At 41.9% G+C, this 21,150-nt stretch overlaps 1 protein-coding gene across 4 annotated transcripts; it reads right to left on the reverse strand.

The window, feature by feature from the left end:
• Positions 1-2,412: 2,412 nt before the first annotated feature.
• On the reverse strand, positions 2,413-20,740 carry rgl3a (ral guanine nucleotide dissociation stimulator-like 3a). Of its 4 annotated transcripts, XM_037109080.1 has the most exons (19): positions 20,568-20,740; positions 20,080-20,117; positions 19,158-19,413; positions 13,478-13,770; positions 11,587-11,631; positions 11,226-11,395; positions 10,192-10,352; positions 9,785-10,096; positions 9,578-9,681; positions 9,305-9,389; positions 8,025-8,084; positions 7,287-7,373; positions 7,147-7,179; positions 6,855-6,976; positions 6,681-6,776; positions 6,213-6,348; positions 5,791-6,054; positions 5,022-5,136; positions 2,413-4,337 (listed from the first exon to the last, which is right to left on the reverse strand). In XM_037109080.1, exons 3-19 carry the CDS (start codon positions 19,344-19,346, stop codon positions 4,183-4,185), a joined length of 2,427 nt encoding a protein of 808 aa, XP_036964975.1. In that variant the 5' UTR covers positions 19,347-19,413; positions 20,080-20,117; positions 20,568-20,740; the 3' UTR covers positions 2,413-4,182. The 4 variants fall into 4 exon arrangements, with proteins under 4 accessions (XP_036964975.1, XP_036964954.1, XP_036964964.1 ...); XM_037109059.1 differs by lacking the exon at positions 20,080-20,117; XM_037109069.1 differs by lacking the exon at positions 20,568-20,740 and having other exon boundaries at positions 20,079-20,230.
• Between the last annotated feature and the right edge of the window lie 410 nt (positions 20,741-21,150).

A 21,150-nucleotide genomic window follows, 5' to 3' on the forward strand; every position in this document is an offset into this window, starting at 1 on the left:
AAATAGCCATATTTCTTCCTGCTTTGCTGCTCATGCAGATGGATAAGTGTTGTTCATTACTGCGCCCCAAACATTTGTAATGACTCTGACGTTGCAGTTTTTGGTTGATCCCACTCACCAGACGGTTTTAGATTCAATGTGGAACGCGTCTGAGATGTGGTTCCCAAACAAATTATTATTTGCATACCTGCTAGTTGAGCTATTACTGAACCAGACTACTGATGATTTCTGCCACAGGCCTTGTTCCTGCCATTTGAAGGAACAAACGCTCTAAGGAACACATTTCACGGAAAACTACTTTCAGCAGCCCGGAGTGGAGTCAAGTCAGGCTGAACTGAGACTAATTCCTGCTCTGCTCTCACATGATACCAGTTGAGTGTTCATCAGCCTATCGATTGACTGTTGAACAGTTTGTAAGTTCATGCCAGGAAAGTGGCCTCATCTGCCCCCGCACACACTGAGAGTCATTTAGACTCAATTAGCCACGAGGTACCAGGGGCAGACGAGGACGGCAAGACAAAAAGACCACAAGTAAGGAGAGAGAGGATGCTTCAAAAAAATCTACACCAGTTTATTTATGCAAACCAAACACGCGAGGATTCTTTAATGAAATACCAGCCGCCACCTGAGGGGAACATGTGACTGCATGTCCCTGTGATATCCTGATGACAGTGTAACAGTCAAACTAATGCAGGTAAGCACACACATAAAAATGGGTGTGTTCATCAGTGGATGTTAATATACTAATTAACACAAACTATGTCTCAACAATGCATTGTGAGCATACCACACATACTGCACAGGTGGAGGTGGGTGGAGGAAGCTTGTACTTTTGTAGCAGAAGCAATACAACAGTGTGGAAATACTCTGTTAGAAGGGAGAGTACTACATTTAAATGTTTTACTTAAATCAAGTTGTATTGACATCAAAATATACTCAAAGTTCCAAAAGTAAAAGTACTCATTATGGAATATGTCAGAACAATATACATTATATTACTGCTGGTAAAGCTGGTTCCATTACTTTATATAGTTTATCTGCTGGGTAGCCTGTGAATTTCACCTGAGGGATCAATAACATTTTCTCTCAATCTATAATATTACATCATTATGATGATGATTACATTTTGTAATACTAAACTCAATCTGGAAAGATTTAGATGAACAACCAAAACATTAAATAAATAAATCAAGTGGAATTAAAAAAAAAAAAAATGTTTTCCCCCCTGAATTGTAGTGGAGTAGAAGTATAAAATAGAAGAAAAAGGAAGTGCTGAAGCACAAGTATCTAAAAATGCACTTAAGTAAATGACTTTACTACTTGACTACTACGCACTTTCCTCTTCCATGTTGACACAGGTTAAATGAGCAGTTACAGATCAAAGACAGGGAGTAGAGAAAATAAATCAATACCACGGTGAACTTGAATAGAACCAAGTAGTGTCCATGCCTCTGCCATGGCCAAACATTTCGCTTCAGTGCAGGCAATCCCGTATCCTATTTGTTACCCTGCAGTAAATTAGAAAACAACTACCTTCTATAAAATCATGTCTCAATCTGTTAGATCCAGATTTTTATTTTGTATCCGCATCGAAATGGACGATGAAATTTTGTAGAAATCTGGGTGAATCTGGGTGAAAACATTAACCTCCCTAGCAGAGATAAAAATTATGTTTTCACACACGCAAGCATACACGCACAGCCTTTGTAGTGAGTTCAAATCTAACCCCTCCCCCTAGTGAGTGGAGGTTAAGGTTAAGCGAAATTAGAGGTCGGACAACCTGCAGCAATGGCCAGACAGGTCACAACCTCCCACCACACACACACACACACACACACACACACAGACACACACATCTGTCACGTGAACTTTGACCTCTCACATTGTTTGGTGTTTCATCAGGAGGCAGAGGCAGGAGAGCAACCCGTTGACCTCCTCTCCTCTCGTCACTCACTTCTAGCTGCTGCCCTTTGTTGGTCACAGTGATAGTTGTGTTTCATTCTCAGTAACCTCTGCAACGGTGTCGTTTCCAAACATAGATTTTATCTGAACTTGCTTTATGTTGAACAAACTGACAAACAGACTTGATGTTTGACTGAAGGACAAACTGGTTGGGTGTCTTTGAATTGAACCTGAATGTGCCATGAAGGACTGAACATGAAAGTATCTTTGTGTGTGGCTCCACCTAGTGGTTTGATAGGATCATAATATTAATAGACTGTGCAGTGAAATTAATAGCAGGGTTCACATTAATTATACAAAACAGAATTATAAACCGGAGCCCGAATTTAATACTAAACACAACAGCGGGACTCACGTGGATATACAACAACCCAAATATCAATCAGCCTTTCTCCTTTTTCTCGACTCAGGACATAAACAAAAAGAAATAACTACACTTGAAGCACTGTGTTAAATAGTAAATTAGCTTTATTAATAGGTAGTAGTAGTGCTTGGATTAAACTTTAAAAATAAAGAATCTGTTGAAATAAAATAATTGACAAACACACATAGGCTTGAATTACAACTCGGACACACTAACATTGACAACATGTCAAACATACTGGAGAGAATAAGCTTGACAGCCTACTAACAGACAAACAGATAAACACAGACACAGCAGAAGTCACGCCGAAGATCCTTCACACTGGACTGCAGCTGCCACACCTCTCATACCTTCATGATGACTTTTACCAAACCGCAGCAGCACTCGAGCTGCGCCCAGAGACGCGAAATCCTGCACAAAACTGAGGAGAAACTTCACCAGTGGTTTTTTTTTTGTGTTCATTTTGTGCATCATCCAATGACTGAAAAATAAAAACATGACTTGAAGCCATGTTCAATACTTGTAAAAAGCTACCTTAGAGTTTTGTGGGGGATTTCACGTCACTGAAACGGTATTTTACGCCATACATATTCACATACCGGGACACTTCATCTTCACATACACGAACCGCTCTTCAGATTAATCTCATTCACAGCGACAAAACAGGTGGAGTGAGCTGTTCCACTTGACGGTGGAAATTCTGTTGTTATCTAACTGCCCTGGATTTACAGAGTGTAGTGATTAGAGGCCTCACCTGAATCACAGGGGGCAAGTGGCAAGACCACTGAGAATTAACACTTGTAATATGCTCACATACATTGTCTCCTTCATTTGATAACAGCGGACAGTACAACTAAAGCAAAATGTGAGTTAAGCTCACTGGATACCAAAGCAATTTAAGCACATGTATGTCTAAAAACTGTAGTATTAACGGCTGAAGAGAGGATCCAAAAGGAACCAAAACAAACAAACGTGCATATTTTCATTGTGCCACATTTGCCCTAAAAGCTGAATACTGAAATGCATTAAATAATTTAAGTTGAAAAAATTACATTAAGTTACATTAAAACATTTAAAACCTGGACTAGAAGACTCATTAGTGACTCCCGGAGGAGTTAGCAAGCCCGGGTCCAAACAGTGTTTCATTGTTCTTGGCGTAACTGAAACCAGGCTGGTTACGCGTTGACCCAGATCTGTTTAGGAGTGTTTACTCATCAACTGACAGCGATCATCCCATCTGAGTCACTTGGCTTTGAGTTCAGTTAGCAGGCTAAAGCAAACGGGCTACATCTGCTGGTCCAGTCCCCGCTAACAGACTGAAGCCGGGTCTGTCCGTATGATCCTGCAGCCGTGTTCCCTTCTGTGGAAAGATGCGTTCTGATGTGACGACTCATCATCATCAGCTGCTCCTGATGCAGTTGAACATGAAGTGCTGCTCAGTTTATGACGCACAATAATCCACAATGTGACGTGCATTTGTGCGCAGTGATAAAAGAGTGTACAGCTTATGAAAGAAAGTAAATTGTGGTTCATTTCTCCAAAATTTGTTGACGTTTAATACGATGGACAACAATATGAGAATACAAAATCCTAATTACTGTCTCTGTTTCTTCTTACTGTCCTTCTTCTCTCTGCTTACTTGGACATTTTTCTCTTCTCGCATTGTTCTTTAAACAGTCCAGAATAATTCTTGGTCGATCACATCTCAGTGTTGCTCCTCAAGCTCTCTGGCTCCTCGGGACACTCTATGGAGATCTGCTGCGTGGTGACAATCTCTTAGTGGTGAGCTGATACAACACGTGTGCTGTTCCCGTCTTCTAGATGTGCTCCTAACGTTCGTACAGGACAGATCAATCTTACTTGGCGTGGCGGCTCCTGGGCTGGGCTCCAGGACTAGAAGACGAACCGAAATGCCTCCCGTGGGTCTTCCAGCGCTGGCGCAGCACGAAGTCGTAGTTGGCGGAGGTGCTCATGGCATAAAACACGTTGGCTTTCTCTGGGATCTGGAGCTCTGAGGCAGAAAGGGGAATAAAGTGATGGTGAAGTGTTCCAGTGTTTATTTTCCGCTTGCCTAGTTTATCCGCCTCTGTTTCAGTTAGTGATTACAGGCATCGCTCAGATTGATGTGGGGGTTAATTTTTCAGGAATGTCAGCATTTCATTACTATTTAGGAAGAATGAAAATAGAATAAGAGCTAGAGCAGTTTCTAGATGAGTGAGGTATGCGTCTTTTAGCTGATCTGCACTTTAGTTTACTGAAGACGTCATATAACTGATTCTCGTTTCCTCTACAGTAGATTTGTCAACTAAAGATATTAACTTTTCATATATTATAAAACACAAAAAAAGTTTTCTACTGTTAAATCAAATCTTAATGTACATATTTAGCAACAAAATCAAGGTTTTTAGTGCAAAGATTACACCTGCCTATGAGGCTCAACGCATGATTGGCAGCTTTGTTACTCAGTGGCCCCACATAATCAGCTTTAAATACTACTTGTCAGACTTTGTCACGACAAAGAAAGAAGAGGAAAGTCCTGCTCAAGAAAAGGACGCCTCACCTCTGTTATTTAAGCCTCACCCTTTAACAACTTTAACAGGCTGTATGATCACATTTGGGCAGAATGTGAATCATGTATTTCACTTTATTATGATATAAGACTGCTGAAAGAGAGACCTGAGGAGATGACATTTACCTTTCCCATTGTTGAGCATCTGGCAGAGGCTGAAGTCATGGCAGCTGACGTCCTCCATGTTGTGTTTTTCAAGAGCCCTCTGAATCACCTGAGGTGTGTGGTCCTGACTGGTCAGCTGGGGATGAAGCAGACAGCTGGATGTCAACATACAACCTGAGTCAAGGTTTTAATTCTAATTCTGAATAGCTGGAAATGTGCCAAGGGCAATGAAATTGCTCATATTTGAAGGGAGGCTTTATCCATTTAAGACATTTTTAAATAAAAAGTATAAAACAAAACCCACAATTTTGATAATCAACCATTTGATTTAAAAAAAAAAATTCAAGTAGAACCTTAAGATAGTCGAACTTTATTCTGAAATTAGCATTTTTGATTTGGCTCTGGTTCATTATTTTAGACTTTCTATTTATTTATCAAACAAGAGAAAAAAATATCACTTGATTAATAACATTTCAAATCTAAATAATCATTAGTTGTGGGTTAAATTGATTCAGCTGGTTCATTCATAAATCCTGGGCTGATTACAGAACAGCAGCATCTTTGCAATTGCCACTGAAAAATGGAAACCTTAGTGAACACTTGAGTTTTGTTTCCATGTAATTAGGTCGACACATGATTGAGCAACACCAGCTCCTTCCTCATCTGTGTTCCTTGAGGCTTTTCTTCCTCATTCCTTTTTTAGAAAGTGTTACACAAAGTCAAACAAAAAACTGGCTGGCTGGCCTAAAAAAAAAAAAAAATCACAAGATTACAAAACCATTGTCCTCACCAGTATGCTCTTGTAGACGTTGCAACTGCTGACGCACTCCACACTGACCCTGATGATACATGAGTCAGCAACCTGCTTGTTGTAGACGGGCAGCGCAGCCTGAGGAGAGCAGCTGGAGGATGATGACGGCTCAGCACTCAAAACCAGAGAAGAAGAGCTGAGGTCCGGATGTGAGGAGCTGCAGGAGGAGCTGGACAGACTGGTCGAAAGGGACGACATGGAGGAGAAATCCTCGGCAACATTGTGAAGGGAGCCTGAGAGAGACTGAGGGAGGGAAAGATGAAACAAAAAAGTCATGATCCAGTTTTGAAAAGAGGGTCCCAGTGAAACTATTTTTAGCTGTTTTTTATATTTTAACGCTCTGTCCCCGCTGACTTCTGTGCTCTCTGACAATAAACACAGGAGGCTGTCTGGGCTCATACCTTGAGTTTGAGTCTGAGGGGGGAGGGCTGAGGGGCAGAGAGGTCCTCCATGTCTGAACTGCTGGAGCCAGATGACGACACACTGATCTGATCAGCGTGGGTCCTCCTGAGGGAGCTGTCACTGACTGTTCGCAACCTGCATACACAATCAAAGTTTAGCTGTGTATTCTTTCCTGAATAGTCAGGCATGTATGTTTATGGTACATATCCAGGCATCTTTTGTCCCTATGAAAAACAGTCCTGCCGGGGGATGCCCCCTACTGGCTGCAGGAGATTATTGTTTACATGGTCCTGTTTACATCAGACTAAAATAAAAACTGCTACAACATTCATTCTTTTGGCAACATGAGGCTTAGATTTTTCACAATCTGCCTAATCATGTTTTACGTGTGCCATGTTGCATTTACACAGCAGTCAGCGTCATGACAAGGCAAATGTTACAGGCTGGAGGTGATTTTGCTGACTTACGAGCTGAGCTTCTTCGTCAGCAGGCGACTACTCCACGAGTTGGGAGAATTGGGACAGGGGTCAACTGGAGGCTCCAGGTCACGAGACAGCTCGTAGCTTAAGGAGACAAAAAAGGATGAGTCAACAAATTTTCATTTTTTTCTTTCAGTCCACTTGACCGTCTGTGTATCTCACCTCTCCTGGTCTGTGAGCAGTGTATGTCCCTGCAGCCAGGTGGCGATGTGGGCGCTGACTGGAAGGCTGTAGTGGGAGCAGGAAGCCTGAAACTGCCGAATCTGAGAGAGAATCTCAAACTCCTGCGATTGAAAGGAACAAAGCAGAGCAAAAATCAATAAACAAAGGGGAAAAGAATAAAAAAAGAAAATATAAGCATTTGCATGCAAGCATTTGAGTCTGTGCAGGCTTTTTTATAATCGAGAACAATCCCAGTCCTTCATTTGAGGCACCACTAGGAGGCGACACCTACCCGCCTGCGCTTCTCAAAGTTAATGAGTCCTCCCTGTGAAAGAGACAGCCAGTGTTATAAATATGGCCTCACAAGTCTGCCAGAGCAACATGGAATGGATTAAATTAACCAAAGGGTTCATGCATATGATGTGTGCTCACCTCCACAGTGTCGGTCAGGGCTGTATCCAGCATCGTGAGGACGGTCAGGTAAGTGCCGAGATACGGCACCACACCACTGCTCACGTTCTGAGGACACAAAACAGCAAACATGTTCACACTGTGGCTGCACATAAAAATACAGAATCAACCTCTATCTAATTACATTTCACATACAAATGTTTTCAGATTTTTCAGAGATGTATTTATTTTATAAGCAGGTCAACTCCTAAATGTTTCTTAATGTCAGACTTATTATATGAATGAGGAAAGACTGTCAAGCTCACACAATGCAATCACAGTAAAAGTGAAACTGTTACTGATGACAGCTGAAAACACATCACCATCACTATTTAAACAGAGTGAACATGGGGCTATAAAACGCTTTACACATGGCCCCACCCGGACTAAGCAAACTGTTAAACTGTGGGAAACGCTGCACACATGTCAGCTTTTATATCCTCCACACGCACAGGGGGAAACTGACAGTCATGTGAGCTGTAAGCGTGGAAACTCTTTCCATCGAATGTACAGATTGAAAAGAAAGGGGAACTGGAACTCTGGGGTCTATTTTTACAAATTAAACCGGCTTGAAAAGACGTGACTTTTAGGGAAGCAGAACTGATGATGCAGACAGACAAAAACAGACCTCTGCCTTTCATTTTTACTGATTGGCTCAGCTGACATGTCAGACCTGAAACTGAGGTCATTTCCAAACACAGTAAGGGTGACTTCTCTCACCAGCTCTCTGGACGCCGAGCAGAGCTGCGGTGATTTGGATCCATCTGAGTGACTCCCATCCTGCAGAAAACAAACAGTCCGGTCAACCTTAATAAAATAAAATAACTCAGGGTGTTAATGTGAGAGTGCTGGGTGTGAGATGACAAAACCAAATCAGACTTGTTATATAATTGTTCTTGTCAGGGTTGAGCACCTGCTGGACGGGTGCTGTTGGGTGTGGGAGGGTGTCTCTATAATCACAGCCACACAGTGACAGCCTATTGTGCTGTTCATTCCTCAGCCATGTGTGTGTGTGTGTTTTTGTGTGTTTATAAGGACAGTATGTGACAGTACTGTGCAATAAAATCAATAACTACTGATTAGAAACTAATTAATAACTGCTGGTGCCCACTTTGACTTGTAGTCTTATTTGTGCTGGCTGCTAAGAATAAAAGCTGGAAAGCGCATAACAGTATAACAACTATCGCTAAATAAACATTCATATCAACTGTTTTCCACAGGGAACAAAGGACAGAGAGTGGCAGCAGGTGAACTGGAGACATTCATTCAGTCTTAGGACGACTTATTATGCTACTACGTTACTATATCTCCAATAAAGTGGATCATTAGATGTATAAAAACTTTTCTGAGAATGATATTAACAGGTTGACATGGGTGTATTACAATTAACAAATCAACAGTTACTTTCATTATTGCTTGTTCTGTTATTTTTTTATGAATTGATGAAACAATATAAAATGTCAGAACAGCAACAACACATGTCTTAAGTTAAATCTTTAAAGATCTATAGTCATGTATTTGTTTCCGCCATAACTCTAAAACTCAGTAGCAGTCATTTTTAACAATACCATACGTATAAAATGATTCCACCTGAGGAGAATTTCAGTTTTTAGCTCCATAAAAACAATAAAAACCAGGCTGTGTGCTAGAAGCTACACATGCATCATGAAGTCAAACAAAGCTGCTGTGCTGCACACCAGGACATCAGGATCAGGATCATCTTTATTGTCATTCAGGCTGTGCACCAGACGGGCACACAGCAGAAAGAAATGTTGTTGCATCTGGCTCATATCAAAAAAAGGCAAAGAAGAAGAAATGGCCTGTTGTGTTCTTACTGTGTGTGATTCAATAGTTTGTTCAGTGATTCCGTAATCTGTAATTGTAATTCAACTCAGTTCAATCATGACACCACCCTACCACCTATAACAGTAACTACACAGATCTTTCTGTCATTCATTAGACAGCGCCATCAGTCATCTAATGAAACTACATGCAATTACCTCCACCAGGATCTCTCTGCTGGTCAGCACACAGTTCTCATCGGGGAAAGTCTCGCACAAGTGGTCAAAGGTGGCCATGCTCTCCCTGAAACCAAACAACTTCACTTAAGACATTTTGAAGAGTCAAAAGAGTCAATGCTTTTTGTTTCTCTTTACTAGTTCTCAGCCAATTTTGTGCCCTAAAAAGTTACTCCGTGGTTTATCATTATGGAACTCTGGTTTCAAATATTATGAATAAAACAACAGTGAAGTGTTTTGTAGTTGTTTGCTGACCTGCTGACAGCCGCCCAGGTCTTCTTGAGGCGATACACAGCGTTGGACTGCAGGGCTGAGAGGATTGCCCTCAAAGAGGAGAAATTCTTCAGCTGTCTGCACTCCTGCACGGAGAAAATACAAGAAAATACAGTTTAGTTATTCCACTTTTACAAAAAAAAAAAAAAAAGAGTGTTCATTCATGTCTCTTCATTGTAGCCCTCGGACCTGAGCAATAGAGATCCACCTCTCGATGACCCGCGCTCTGTGGGCGGGGCTGGTGTGAGCACTGCGAGGCGAGTTCGGGGCTGTGGACGGGTACAGGAAGGTAGAGGAGGAGCTGGGTGATGAGATGGGAGAGGATGTGGAAGGGCTGGGAGAGGACGGGCACAGGAGGGAGGTGATGACACGATTGGTGACGGCGTTGAACTGGGAGATGGTGGCGCGTACGGTGGGCGCCAGATTTCGGTTTTCCTTCTTGTCACGCTGGGACCAGACACAGCCCAGACAGTGGAAGGGCACCACTCGGACAAACAGTTCCTGAGAGAAGATGCGATGACAGGGAGACACAACATGAATGAAAACCCCACAGTGAGACCCAGAGGCGACTTGATGTATTTGTTAGTGAAACTTACAGAGTCCAATCTGGTCAGCTGCTCGGCCACTTCTCTCACAGGGAAGTCCATGAAGTTACATTTGTCTTCCTCCCTCATTGACGTCTCTCCTCCGTCCTCCTGATTTCTGTTCTCCTGCCGCAGCGATCCACTTCTGTGCTGTGACGCAGACCGGCTGCAATCTGTCAAACACGCCAAATCATGAATGACAAACAGGCTTCTAAAAGGGTTTTATATCCTCCACGGTTCATAGGGGCTACATCTACAATCCTTGGTCCCTGCAGTCCACAGCTCACCAACACAGTCCAGAGTAGCCTCTCATAGTGATGAGGTTGAGTTTTTTTTCAAATAATACAGTTGATTTTAATGCTAACGTAGGGCTGCAAGTAACGTCTTTTTTTTTTTTCATTGTCAAATAATGCATCTAGTATTTTATCAATTGAGTTTTTTGGTTAAAAAAATTCTGGAAATAGTGAAAAAGGCTGATCAATGTCTCCCAAAGCCCAACATGATGTCCACAGATGTCCAGTGCAGAACATATTCAAAGCTGATGGACAATTTAGGTGATGCTGAACTTATAAGGTTTTGGACAAAAAACAAATGTCATTTTCCTGTTGATGCTGATTAAAATCACCACGTTGAATTTTTTTTTTTTTTTAAACTGCATGACAGAATTATTTTTTAGGATGAAGTAGTTACAATCTTTCATTTCGTTATGCAACCCTGTGTTGTACAATGACTAATAAATGACCTTGGTACAATTTTGGAGCTAATCTATTATGAATAAAGAGACAGATAACTGACTGTATATGGAGTTGAATATAACAGATGAATAGTCCGCAGAACTTCTAACTTTTTCAAATTATTCCTCTATAATGATTATCTATGCAGCGACCAGAAACTCCAATCCCATCATCTACATATTCAATACATTCTGTATCTGTAGTATATACACAGACACACACAGGTGCCACCATGCCAGCACAGTAACCTGCAGTAAATGCACTGTGGTGGCAGGACATAAACACATCTTACATCATCACATTACTCTCTACCTTGGGCCTGGAGCCTCTTGAGGAGCGTCTCTGAGGTCTGAGCCAGACGTCTGAAGCAGAGGCGATGCCGCAAGTGGACACACAGCAGGCGGAGGGCCTGGTACTGAGGGGGCTCATGGAAGTCTTCACTGTACTCCTCCAGCCACAGCCGGATCACTGGGGGTAAGGTACTGGGGGGACAAAAATGTATGTGTTAATAACAACGTTAGCCCAGGTTAATCTTTGACTGAGATTAAAGGAGGCCTGGAACACATCAGCACCATCTGAGATGGACAAATGAAAAATAAATAATACAGATTTTAGGGGCAAAGTCTCATTGGAGTGAGATGATGTAAACCCTTGAAGGGGTGCCCACACTCACCTGCGCAGGCAGACGGTGTTATCCAGGTTGGTGACTGAGTCATCTCTGTGGAAAAGTAAACACAATTAGCTATCAGCTGAGAACGAAACTTCAGTGATAAGAGCCACACACAGGGACAACATGGTTACCTAATGGTGACAGATAAAATCCTGCAAACAATAAGAAGGTCCAAGGTTTGATTGTCTATAAAATGTTCATCCTGTGGAAATGTCCTCCAACACTCTGAGTCCCTGCGGAGACAGCGTGGCCTCGTGACTGAGTGATGAGAGTCTCCCTCAGGGATCAATAATGGCATCATAAACATATAAACGCAGTATAAACTAAGCATATTACCATGGTCTTGCCTTTGAACAAGGTTAAACTTTTCAATTTAACAGTGTAATTATAAAACATTTAAGGAGCAAAAAATAGATTTTGAAAATTACATTTGATTTAAAAAAATTATGACGATGTACCGCATCACTCAGGTTACACTACAGGTGGCTCCGACTAGATGACAGAGACAGAATGTCACATCCTGTACAAAATCCTGAGAGGCAAAAGGACGAAAAACACACTTCCCAGGCCGACCTGAGGCTGACCTCACAGGAAACCAGTTGCCACCAGCATCACAGATATGAGGGCGACTGTTTGACAAATAATATATCACCTGAACAGCACTAATGGCTGGTTTTATGCAGGCAGCCATTTGCAGTACATTGAGAAAAGGTGCGCAGTAAGGAACCAATAACCAAGGAGGCTTTCTGTGTCAACGCCTGAAGTACAGTACTTGCAGATAACATTCCACACCGAGTCAACGTAAATCCGACATTTCAGGTAAAGAAGCTCTGCTGGGCGTGGAGGGCGTAGTCATGACCACTGAGGAACAGAACAAAGCTCTCGACTGCTTTGTTCCGTACATGACGATAACACATGTCATTGAAACTTGTCCAGCGTCAATAGAGCTTTGCTTTGTGAATACCTGAGGCGACGTGAAGAGGGTTTTTAAATGACTCGCCTCTTTAGAAATTGATGTCATACGCATGCTCTACTTACATTTACATATAGCAATGACCCATTTAAAAGTAGCGCACCAGAACAACCAATGAATGTCGAAGAAAATGTTAACGTCTTAAATCTGTTTCTGGTTTCTGATAAGGAGTCATGTCATTAAGACCCAAAACTTCAAACAAACTTAACTTTCCAAAATGGAGAAATTTGTAGATTAAGTACATTTAACTCGACTTTCTTTTCTTTTCTTTTTTTTTTTTGTTTACATTCATGTATTTTAACATTACATTAAAAAGACACCAACATTCCCTCAGTTCTCTGAACTCCCAGTCTGGACTGCTAGCTGCACAGCTAATTGAGTTAACTGAGCTGACTTGCTAATGACAGCATTTAGCAGTTACTCTGGTGATATGCTGCCCCCCATTTGTTTACGTTATTTGAACCCAAATTTGGGCAGTTCTTACATCTTACACCTTTAATTCAATAATCTTCATAGTAATTGTTGATCTGGAGGTTCTTTGCTGAGAGTTAGCTAAGATGGATGCTAATCGTATGTCCCTGTTAAATATGAAACGATTGTGAGCAGCTGATTAGCTTATCGTAGCCTGGCTCTGTAGCTGTTTTCTCCCTCATTTCAAGATTTTATGTTAAGAAAAGTCTAACAACTAATGGCTCCAGTTTTGAACATCTGAGTATTGGCGGTATCAAACTTCTCATCTAATTCCAACAGGGTTTCCATCAGGATAACCAGATCTCATTGATTCCTCTATAAGTTGAACAGCAACAGTGATGTCCAGTGATTTGCTTCCAGACCAGCTGTCTGAGCCCTCATGGTTTTCGTTAACGCACGTCTCAGTTCAACTCAAGTCTGCAGTTCCTCAGTGTGGACAGTGTCTCTCACCTCTGAAACAGCAGCTCGATGAGGGTGCTGGTGGAGGTGAAGGCCCTGTAGGTGGAGAGGAAGACACGAACAAAGTCGGGCTCCCGGTGCTCAGGGTCCAGCAGGTGGGTGACCAGACGCTCCAGGGTGGCGGCCTTCAGCCTGCGCACCTTCACCGTGTGGTACTGGGCGAAGCTGAAGGCTGTAGGGGGCTCTGCCATGTTTGAGGCCGCCGGCAGGACGGGTTCCCTGCGTAGCGTGATGCCAAACATGGCGCCGTCCTCCTCCTCCTCCCCCCACTCCTGCACCGGATCCTGCAGAGGAGAACGCAAGGTCGTCAAGATATGGACAATAATGACTCAAATACATGATAGAGCCTACTTTTAGATATACAGATTTGAATGTGCTTGAAAATAAAATCACATGCATACATACATACATGTATAAAAACATGAATTTTAAAAGGAATATGTAAAAACCCTTGATGAAAAGAATCTCTTACAAACATTTAAAGTTTTTTTTTTCCATCTCTCCCCTGACTGAACTTCACTGATTTGTTGTGACAACCTTACACAACTAAAAACAAACACCTCATGACAAATGCAATAAGCCTACAGACTGAATCATTTCTTCTGAGAGGTTAATGCTCAACGACAATTAATGTCATTCTTGAGATTCTGCTTGTGACCCAGCCTTGAACTGTGACGCAGACAGACATCTGGTGACTGGGCAGATGATGAGGACAAGAAACATTCACTGCAAGATGTGTTTATGTCCACAAAAACAGGGACAATCTAATGAACCATGGGACAGGTTGACATAGATTTCTTTCATAATTCAATTCTAACTTTGTATGGAGGGCCTTGGCAGCCGAGTGGCCACAGCGCATGCAGCATTAGTCAAAACCATTTCCTGTCTGACTCGTCAATATCACTGCCCATTATAGAGGAAAAATCGTTTTTAATATTAACATCAATATGTATCCTGTCACACTACACTGCATGTGATAAAGAGAGATGGAAGGTTATTTCTTTCAAAGAGGTGGTTAAGGAGAGCTTTCTTTGACCTTCACAGGTTATGAAGGGGAAAAGTTAAGGCATGTTTCACCCATTCCCACATGACTTTTTGATTTTAAAAAGGACATCTCCTTAAGCTATGTTTTATGCAGCATTTTATGCCGACATTGATATATTATTATAGTGTTTGGAGCATGAGAATGTAGGAACCAAAGACCCAAAGATGATGATTTGGTTATATTTTGATTTTATGGCCCAGCAACACAAGATTGATTTCACACATGGAAACTTAGCCGAAGAGGATAACAGAACACAGCGAGACGTGCTGCAAGGAACTCCTAAAGGATACACTGTGATGCCTCTTGTTGAAAAAGAATCTCTGCAAAAACTGTATTTGTCTCTACAGGGGCACAAAACAAGTGGTGCATCTATTTACTGACTCATGACTGAAGAAAACCGAGTTTAAAAAGTACAGGATAAGTCATGTGGTGCTCCAACAGCACTGACCTAAAATCACAATAGACTGGATCATGGATTATTTGATGTACCCTTATTAAATACGTTTATTAGAATACTAGAGCCCAATCGATGCATGATTTTTTGGGGCGATGTCAATATATCGGCCGATATACAGACATTATTTACAGTGATCCCTCAAATGTGGTGATCAAACACTACTTATTATTATTATTATTATTATTATTATCATTATCATCATTATTATCATCATCATCTTCATTATTGTTGTTATCTCCAGCTTCTTTTTTGGTCTTTTTACATTGGCCCATATCAAACAACATATATACACCTTTACTGAAATATAACTGTGAACCAATATGTCAGTCGGGTTTTAAGTTAAATTTGAAAAACAGTTAATTCTAAAAAATGAAAATGAATAAATACATATCATACATATCATCCCATCTTGTGTCTAAATGAAAAGCTCTGCAAACATAATGTACTGGTCTCTATATAATAACTGAAACATCAGTCTCCATGAAGCACGATGACCATCAACATCTATGTCTAGACTGGTAGAAAACCGGCTATAAGTAATCACAGTGTTATTTAGCGCATGTGTAACAACAGAGTTAGACCATGCTGAGAGACATCTGATACCACATGACAGAAAGTCAGACACAAACCAGTGTGCCGTCTGCCAGACACAATGAGACCCTGGTGGAAGTACCGTCCCCGCACTGAATGAAGCCATTCTACCAGCATGTTTGTCCTGGAGACAGCAGCAGGACGAGGCTCACACGGAGCTGACTGCACCAGCGCAGCAGATGATGTAGAGTTCGACAAACTGACTGACAGCCTCTAAACTCAGTCCAACTCGCACATGTTATTCTACCCACCATCGACAAGTGCCATTTCCCCATGTCTGTCCTCCTCCAGGAGAGGTGAAGTCCTCCAGTCTTCAGTCAATAATCTCCTCTGATGCAGGTGACCAGACCGCGGTTTACGGATCGAGCCCCCTCCTCCTCACTCCAGTCTGAGTCATGACTGACAATCTCATCTTTGAGAATTAAGATGTAAAAGTACAAAAGTAAAAAAAAACAAAAACAAAAACAAACAAACAAACAAACCAAAAAAAAACCTGTTGAACGAACAGCTGAACTGAGTCGAGACGCTGGAGTCAGACCGCGGCTGTGTCAGTGGACGGACTGGTTCGGCAGTGGGAGGAGCAGGACGGGGAATGAGCGGTATCTCACTGGGCGGGACTAACGTGACAGGTGAGGGAGGGGCTACAGCTATTGACCAATGAAAATACGGAGACTACAGGCATCAGATAGTGATATGCAGATTTTAAACATGAGGCTACCAGTAGAACTTTATTGATCAAGATGATATTACCACAAGTGGTAAGCCTAAAAAAAATTAAGTGTCTTTTTTTCTTTCAGTGGCTTTTGAATGCTTACAGATAACAGACAGATTTTTGGGGGGAAACAAACGTTGACACATAATAGCTGTAGGTGGTTTCTGAAGAAGGATACATGTAATCATTAGTATTTGGTATTATTTTTCACAGCCCCTTAGCCCCTTACTATAACAGTGGCTGCATTAGTATGAGATACCAAGGTAGATTAGTAGTGGTAAATACACATGGGGATCAACCATTGACTGGGGTCAACCTGCCAGAGGGTTAGGTTCAACAAATGGTGAGATGGTTCATATCCAGCACACATACTGTTGGGCTCTGAGAGAGGCTGGATATGAACCATCAAACCATTTTGTTGATTCTGAGAATGGATGAATGAATGAATACAGCCTCTGCTTTCTTTAAGCAGACAATAAGCCTATAAAGAAGACTATAAACATCTAATGTAAAATAGGTGGAAAAGAATTAAAGTTTTTGTGATGCTCCAGTGTCTCAAATGCCAATTGACCATTGGTATATAACTTATGATGCATTACAATGCTGAAGAATATGTTTATGCTGCCCCATTATCCATTTGTGACAGTGAAATGTGTGTTTAAATATTTGTGCTGGAAAAAACACTGAAACCAAGGAATGACAAGCCCAGCAGCATGACTGTCATGGATTTCTCCTTGTGTGTCTTTTCAGAAATGAATGACAGAGACAATACTGTGACGTCTGGTGGCCAAACTGTAAACACCGAAAGATAAACTATTACGTTATCATTTCCTCTCCCTCTCCCTCTGGATCAGGAACAGGCTCACCTGCTTTCTTTCAACCTACTTCACATTCTCATCGGGAAATTTTCAGTTTTATAAACATACGGGTGATAACTTAACAGGAAGCGATAAAGGCAAGATGCAAAAGCGCTTCTGTTTGCTAGAAGGGCGAGGCTTATATCAGGCCAACATCAGTACGCTGGGGTGACTGCATCTCAGTACCACTTGGAAAGAATCCAGTCGGGTTTGTTTTTCACGACGGCCTCTAGCTTGCGTTCCTGCCTATGGCGTCAGGGGCGGGGTGGAGACATACCGTATGAAAACAGGTCTGCTCTGCTGCTAAAAAGCATCGGCACCTTGTGACTTCAAGGAAGCACACCATCAAGAAAAAAATCTGTAGAAATTAAGAGCGTTTGGTACGACTGAAAACACTAAATTTCATTATATTCAGAGACAAGCTGACGACGCTTTGAGGACACTAACAAGCTGAGCAAAAGAGACGTCTTTAAATCAGGTTGCACACTGTTCTGTTAAACTCCCAGGGAAGAATGAGCTTTTTGTTTCTCTAATGAGCCTCTGTGTCTCTGAACTGAAAATCTACCATCATTCTTCCATGTTTGCCCACCCATCCTCTTTCTACGGTGGCCAGACAAAAGAGCAGAGAAGCAGCGCTGGGAGAGACCTCAATTAGTCCTCATTAGACACATGAATGGCTGATGAGGTGGCATGCCTGCAACAAGAGGAAGAATGCATGCAACGTGATGCAGAATCGTGGCGATTAAAAGTTGTTTCCTCAAAACCTCACGTGCTTAAACGAAAAGGCTTCTCCTAGCTAGAAAATACTCAGCACAACCGCAGATATAATACCTACTTCCTGGAGAATCAGCTCTAGTTCCTTTTCAGCGTCACCGAATACCTACAGAAGAAATGGTGAGCTTAATGGGAACAACTGCAAAATTTCCCAGGGAGGAACCTGACGTAGACAATGAGTGTTCTGTCAAACATGCGTGTACGAGTACACCAACTACCCCCGTAACTCACTCAGTAATGACGTATGTCACAGGACACTTAGATCAGAGACATGAGGCATTTAAAATAAACACCACTGTACTGACACACACACAACTTTTTTTTGTTAAATTCTAAAAACCAAACAGTTAATCTGTAAAAGAGTTGTCAGATTAATCAACAAGGACATGTGGTTATTTTCTCTCGCAAGTAGGCTTGGGTTGATACTAGATATCATTGTCAAATGCGATATTTTTCACAATATCAGATATCGAAGAGCTGTAACGGCATCTTTTGTCTTTTATTCTAAGAAGAAAATGTAAGCAGAGCAGTGTGCCTATATCTGACGAGGCGGGGAACCAGTGACGGACTCGCTGCTTCTAATTTTGTAGGCTATCCTGCCATGTTTGCTCTAAAATTGTAAAATCATTCAAAATTGTATTAAAACACGGAAACTAAAATCCTAAGCTTTGAATACTAGATACTTTAAGTTGACATCAATAAATGGAACCTAACGATAATATTATAAATTGTGATATTTGGGCAAGAAAATATTGTGATATATAAATATCGATTAGCTCAAGCCTCTCCACAAGGGCTAGAATTGGACTAAGACAAAAGCATTAAAGGAGGTGTTTGCACTTCATTGTTACAGTAAAAAACAGACATTTGAATCTGTTCTCTCTTGAGCAGCAAAGTGAGATACAATTCCTAACATTACATTAACCAAATTCCAAGGCAATGTTTAAGGTCATATCACAACAAGAGTGTTATGTATATCTCACTCTCAGTGGAATTCCTCAAAAATGTTAGTATTTCATTATTTCAGGAGACTCGTTCTGTGTGTGTGTGTTTGGTGTCTCTCACGCTCTGTTGGACCAAAAGCTTGGAAATAATCTGAGTGTTCACAGTGGAGAGAATTGTATTGGGGTGACCGACTTTGATCGGAGAAAACATTCCATTACCTCGGAACTTTAAAATGCTGAGGGGAAATTGTAAACTGCAGCAAAATGGATGTCAGGCGCGTAGTTCCTCACCTCACACTGTCCCTCAGTGTCCAGCACCTGGAAGCCCGTCAGCCACACGCCGGGCTCCGTGTCCATGTGGACGTCCACGCCGTGACTCGGCCTGAGCCACAGCAGCTTCTTCATCCTGCCCACCTTGCTGCGGAGGCTGCGGGACTCCCCTCCATCACCTCCTACGCACACAGGCAGAATGGTCCGCATCTCCCACTCGGTGTCACGCTACGGGCCCACACACGTCGTGAGATCTCCCCCACACCTGCTGCCTCATCTGTGCCGGGAAGGAGAGCGCGATAAAATACAGTCTCATCGCTGAACCATTTCTTTTTGTAATTTTATGTTTATTTGTACCAATAAAGAAGTGTCAAAGCAGTTTGCACCACTAAACCTCCTTTCCCAGCTATAAGTCCTAGAAAACTGGGTTAGTGCTGGTTGAATTTGTGCGGAACAATCATTATTAGATTGACCATGCTAGGACAGAAGAAGGGTTAATGTTTCAGCCTAACTCAATTCATTAGGAGCAGCCCAGCAAGACAACATAAACTAGTTTGGGAATGCAAAACCCCTAAATTGAGTGTTTTGTCTAAACTGATACACTCCTAGTGACCATCTGTGTCACCAAAATAAAAGCTTTTACTGAAATCACAACAGGTTATTTGTATTTGCAGGTTCACAGTTGGCACATCATGAGAAAATCAATCGCTGAAAGTATGAAATATGAAGACTTTCCAAATTTTTCAACAAAAAAAGGGGAACATAATCCACATGCTCAGTCACACACACACAACTCACAAACAACGGCAGCTACAGAGAAACGTTTCCTCTACAGGGCTCCAAGAAAAATAGTCGTTATCATAGAATCATATTACAATTACAATGAATCAATGCACACATTCACACTTGTCACAATAAGCTACATAAAATATAGATACTTAACTGTAATTTTGCTTCTCCTGAGTCTGCGTCTGCTAAATCCTGGTGAAGACCGAACTCATCCAGTCAGAGCATTCATGTAGAGACAGTGTGAAACTTGGACGGAAGAGACTCTGGCATTTATCACTGTGGAAGGATTGTTCTTTGTGCTTGTGGGTGGATGATGCTATGTGGGCATGTTTATCTGTGTGTGTGTGTGTGTGTGTGTGTGTGTGTGTGTGTGTGTGTGTGTGTGTGTGTGTGTGTGTTGGAATGGCCTCCTCCCTCTTTGGCTCTATGCTGAGATTTACTATAATCATCCCCATTTTGATTGTGTCAGTCCACATCACTGGCCCCCCTCATTACAATAAAGCACAAACTCTCTGGCCTCATTTTCACCTGGACCACAGACTGACACAAACACTGGATTTGGTGGCGCGCAGACATGCAGAATCACTCACACATCATGTGGACAACAAGGGCTCATCTGTCAGAGGCTGAAATGTCTCTTACCTGCTGGTGTGCCGCAGGGTGGACGTCCAGAACAACGTGAGGAACCCTACACACACTGTCGGTACATGCTGGACGGAGTCTGTGTGGAGGAGGTGAAACTCACTCGCGCGCCGGTGCAACAAAAATCTAAATCTGCACGAGGACGCCGAGGCCCGCCTCCTCTCACTGATTGGTCGATCCACTGACAAGACAAACCCCAATCAAATGAACGCTCATCAGGAGGGGAACGGATTTATTGATTGGTTGCCGATTAGAAGCTCAGTGATTGAGGTTCACTCCATTCAGTCAGACTTCATGTTTGTCTGTATTTGATGTTTTGAAGATATTTTCTATTTCTATTTCTATAATCAAATCTGTATGTCGCAACTTTCATAGAGGTCTGCAATTTAGCAGAGGTTACTCAAATCAAAATATGCTAAGTTTCATCCCTTGTCATATCACAGAGTTTGTTTTCTGAAGTCTGTTTTCTTTAATTCTATATTATTGTCACTTGCCTTATGTTAGCACTTAGTCTGTGCCTCTGGTTTGGGTTTTTCTTCTTTTCTTTTATAAATATTTGAATAAAATGTGTCTATGTCTACAT

The sequence above is a fragment of the Acanthopagrus latus genome, chromosome 1 (assembly GCF_904848185.1).
Source record: "Acanthopagrus latus isolate v.2019 chromosome 1, fAcaLat1.1, whole genome shotgun sequence".
Taxonomy (NCBI): Eukaryota; Metazoa; Chordata; class Actinopteri; order Spariformes; family Sparidae; genus Acanthopagrus; species Acanthopagrus latus.

Bases quoted from the DNA above. Each gene is read 5' to 3' on its own strand.
- rgl3a (XM_037109059.1), bottom strand. From the start codon at position 19,346: ATGCGGACCATTCTGCCTGTGTGCGTAGGAGGTGATGGAGGGGAGTCC. The intron at 11,396-11,586 runs GTGAGTGTGGGC...TTGTCCCCCCAG, and splicing joins AACACCGTCTGCCTGCGCAG to TACCTTACCCCCAGTGATCC. The intron at 6,777-6,854 runs GTGAGATACACA...TGTCTCCTTAAG, and splicing joins CTGCTCACAGACCAGGAGAG to CTACGAGCTGTCTCGTGACC.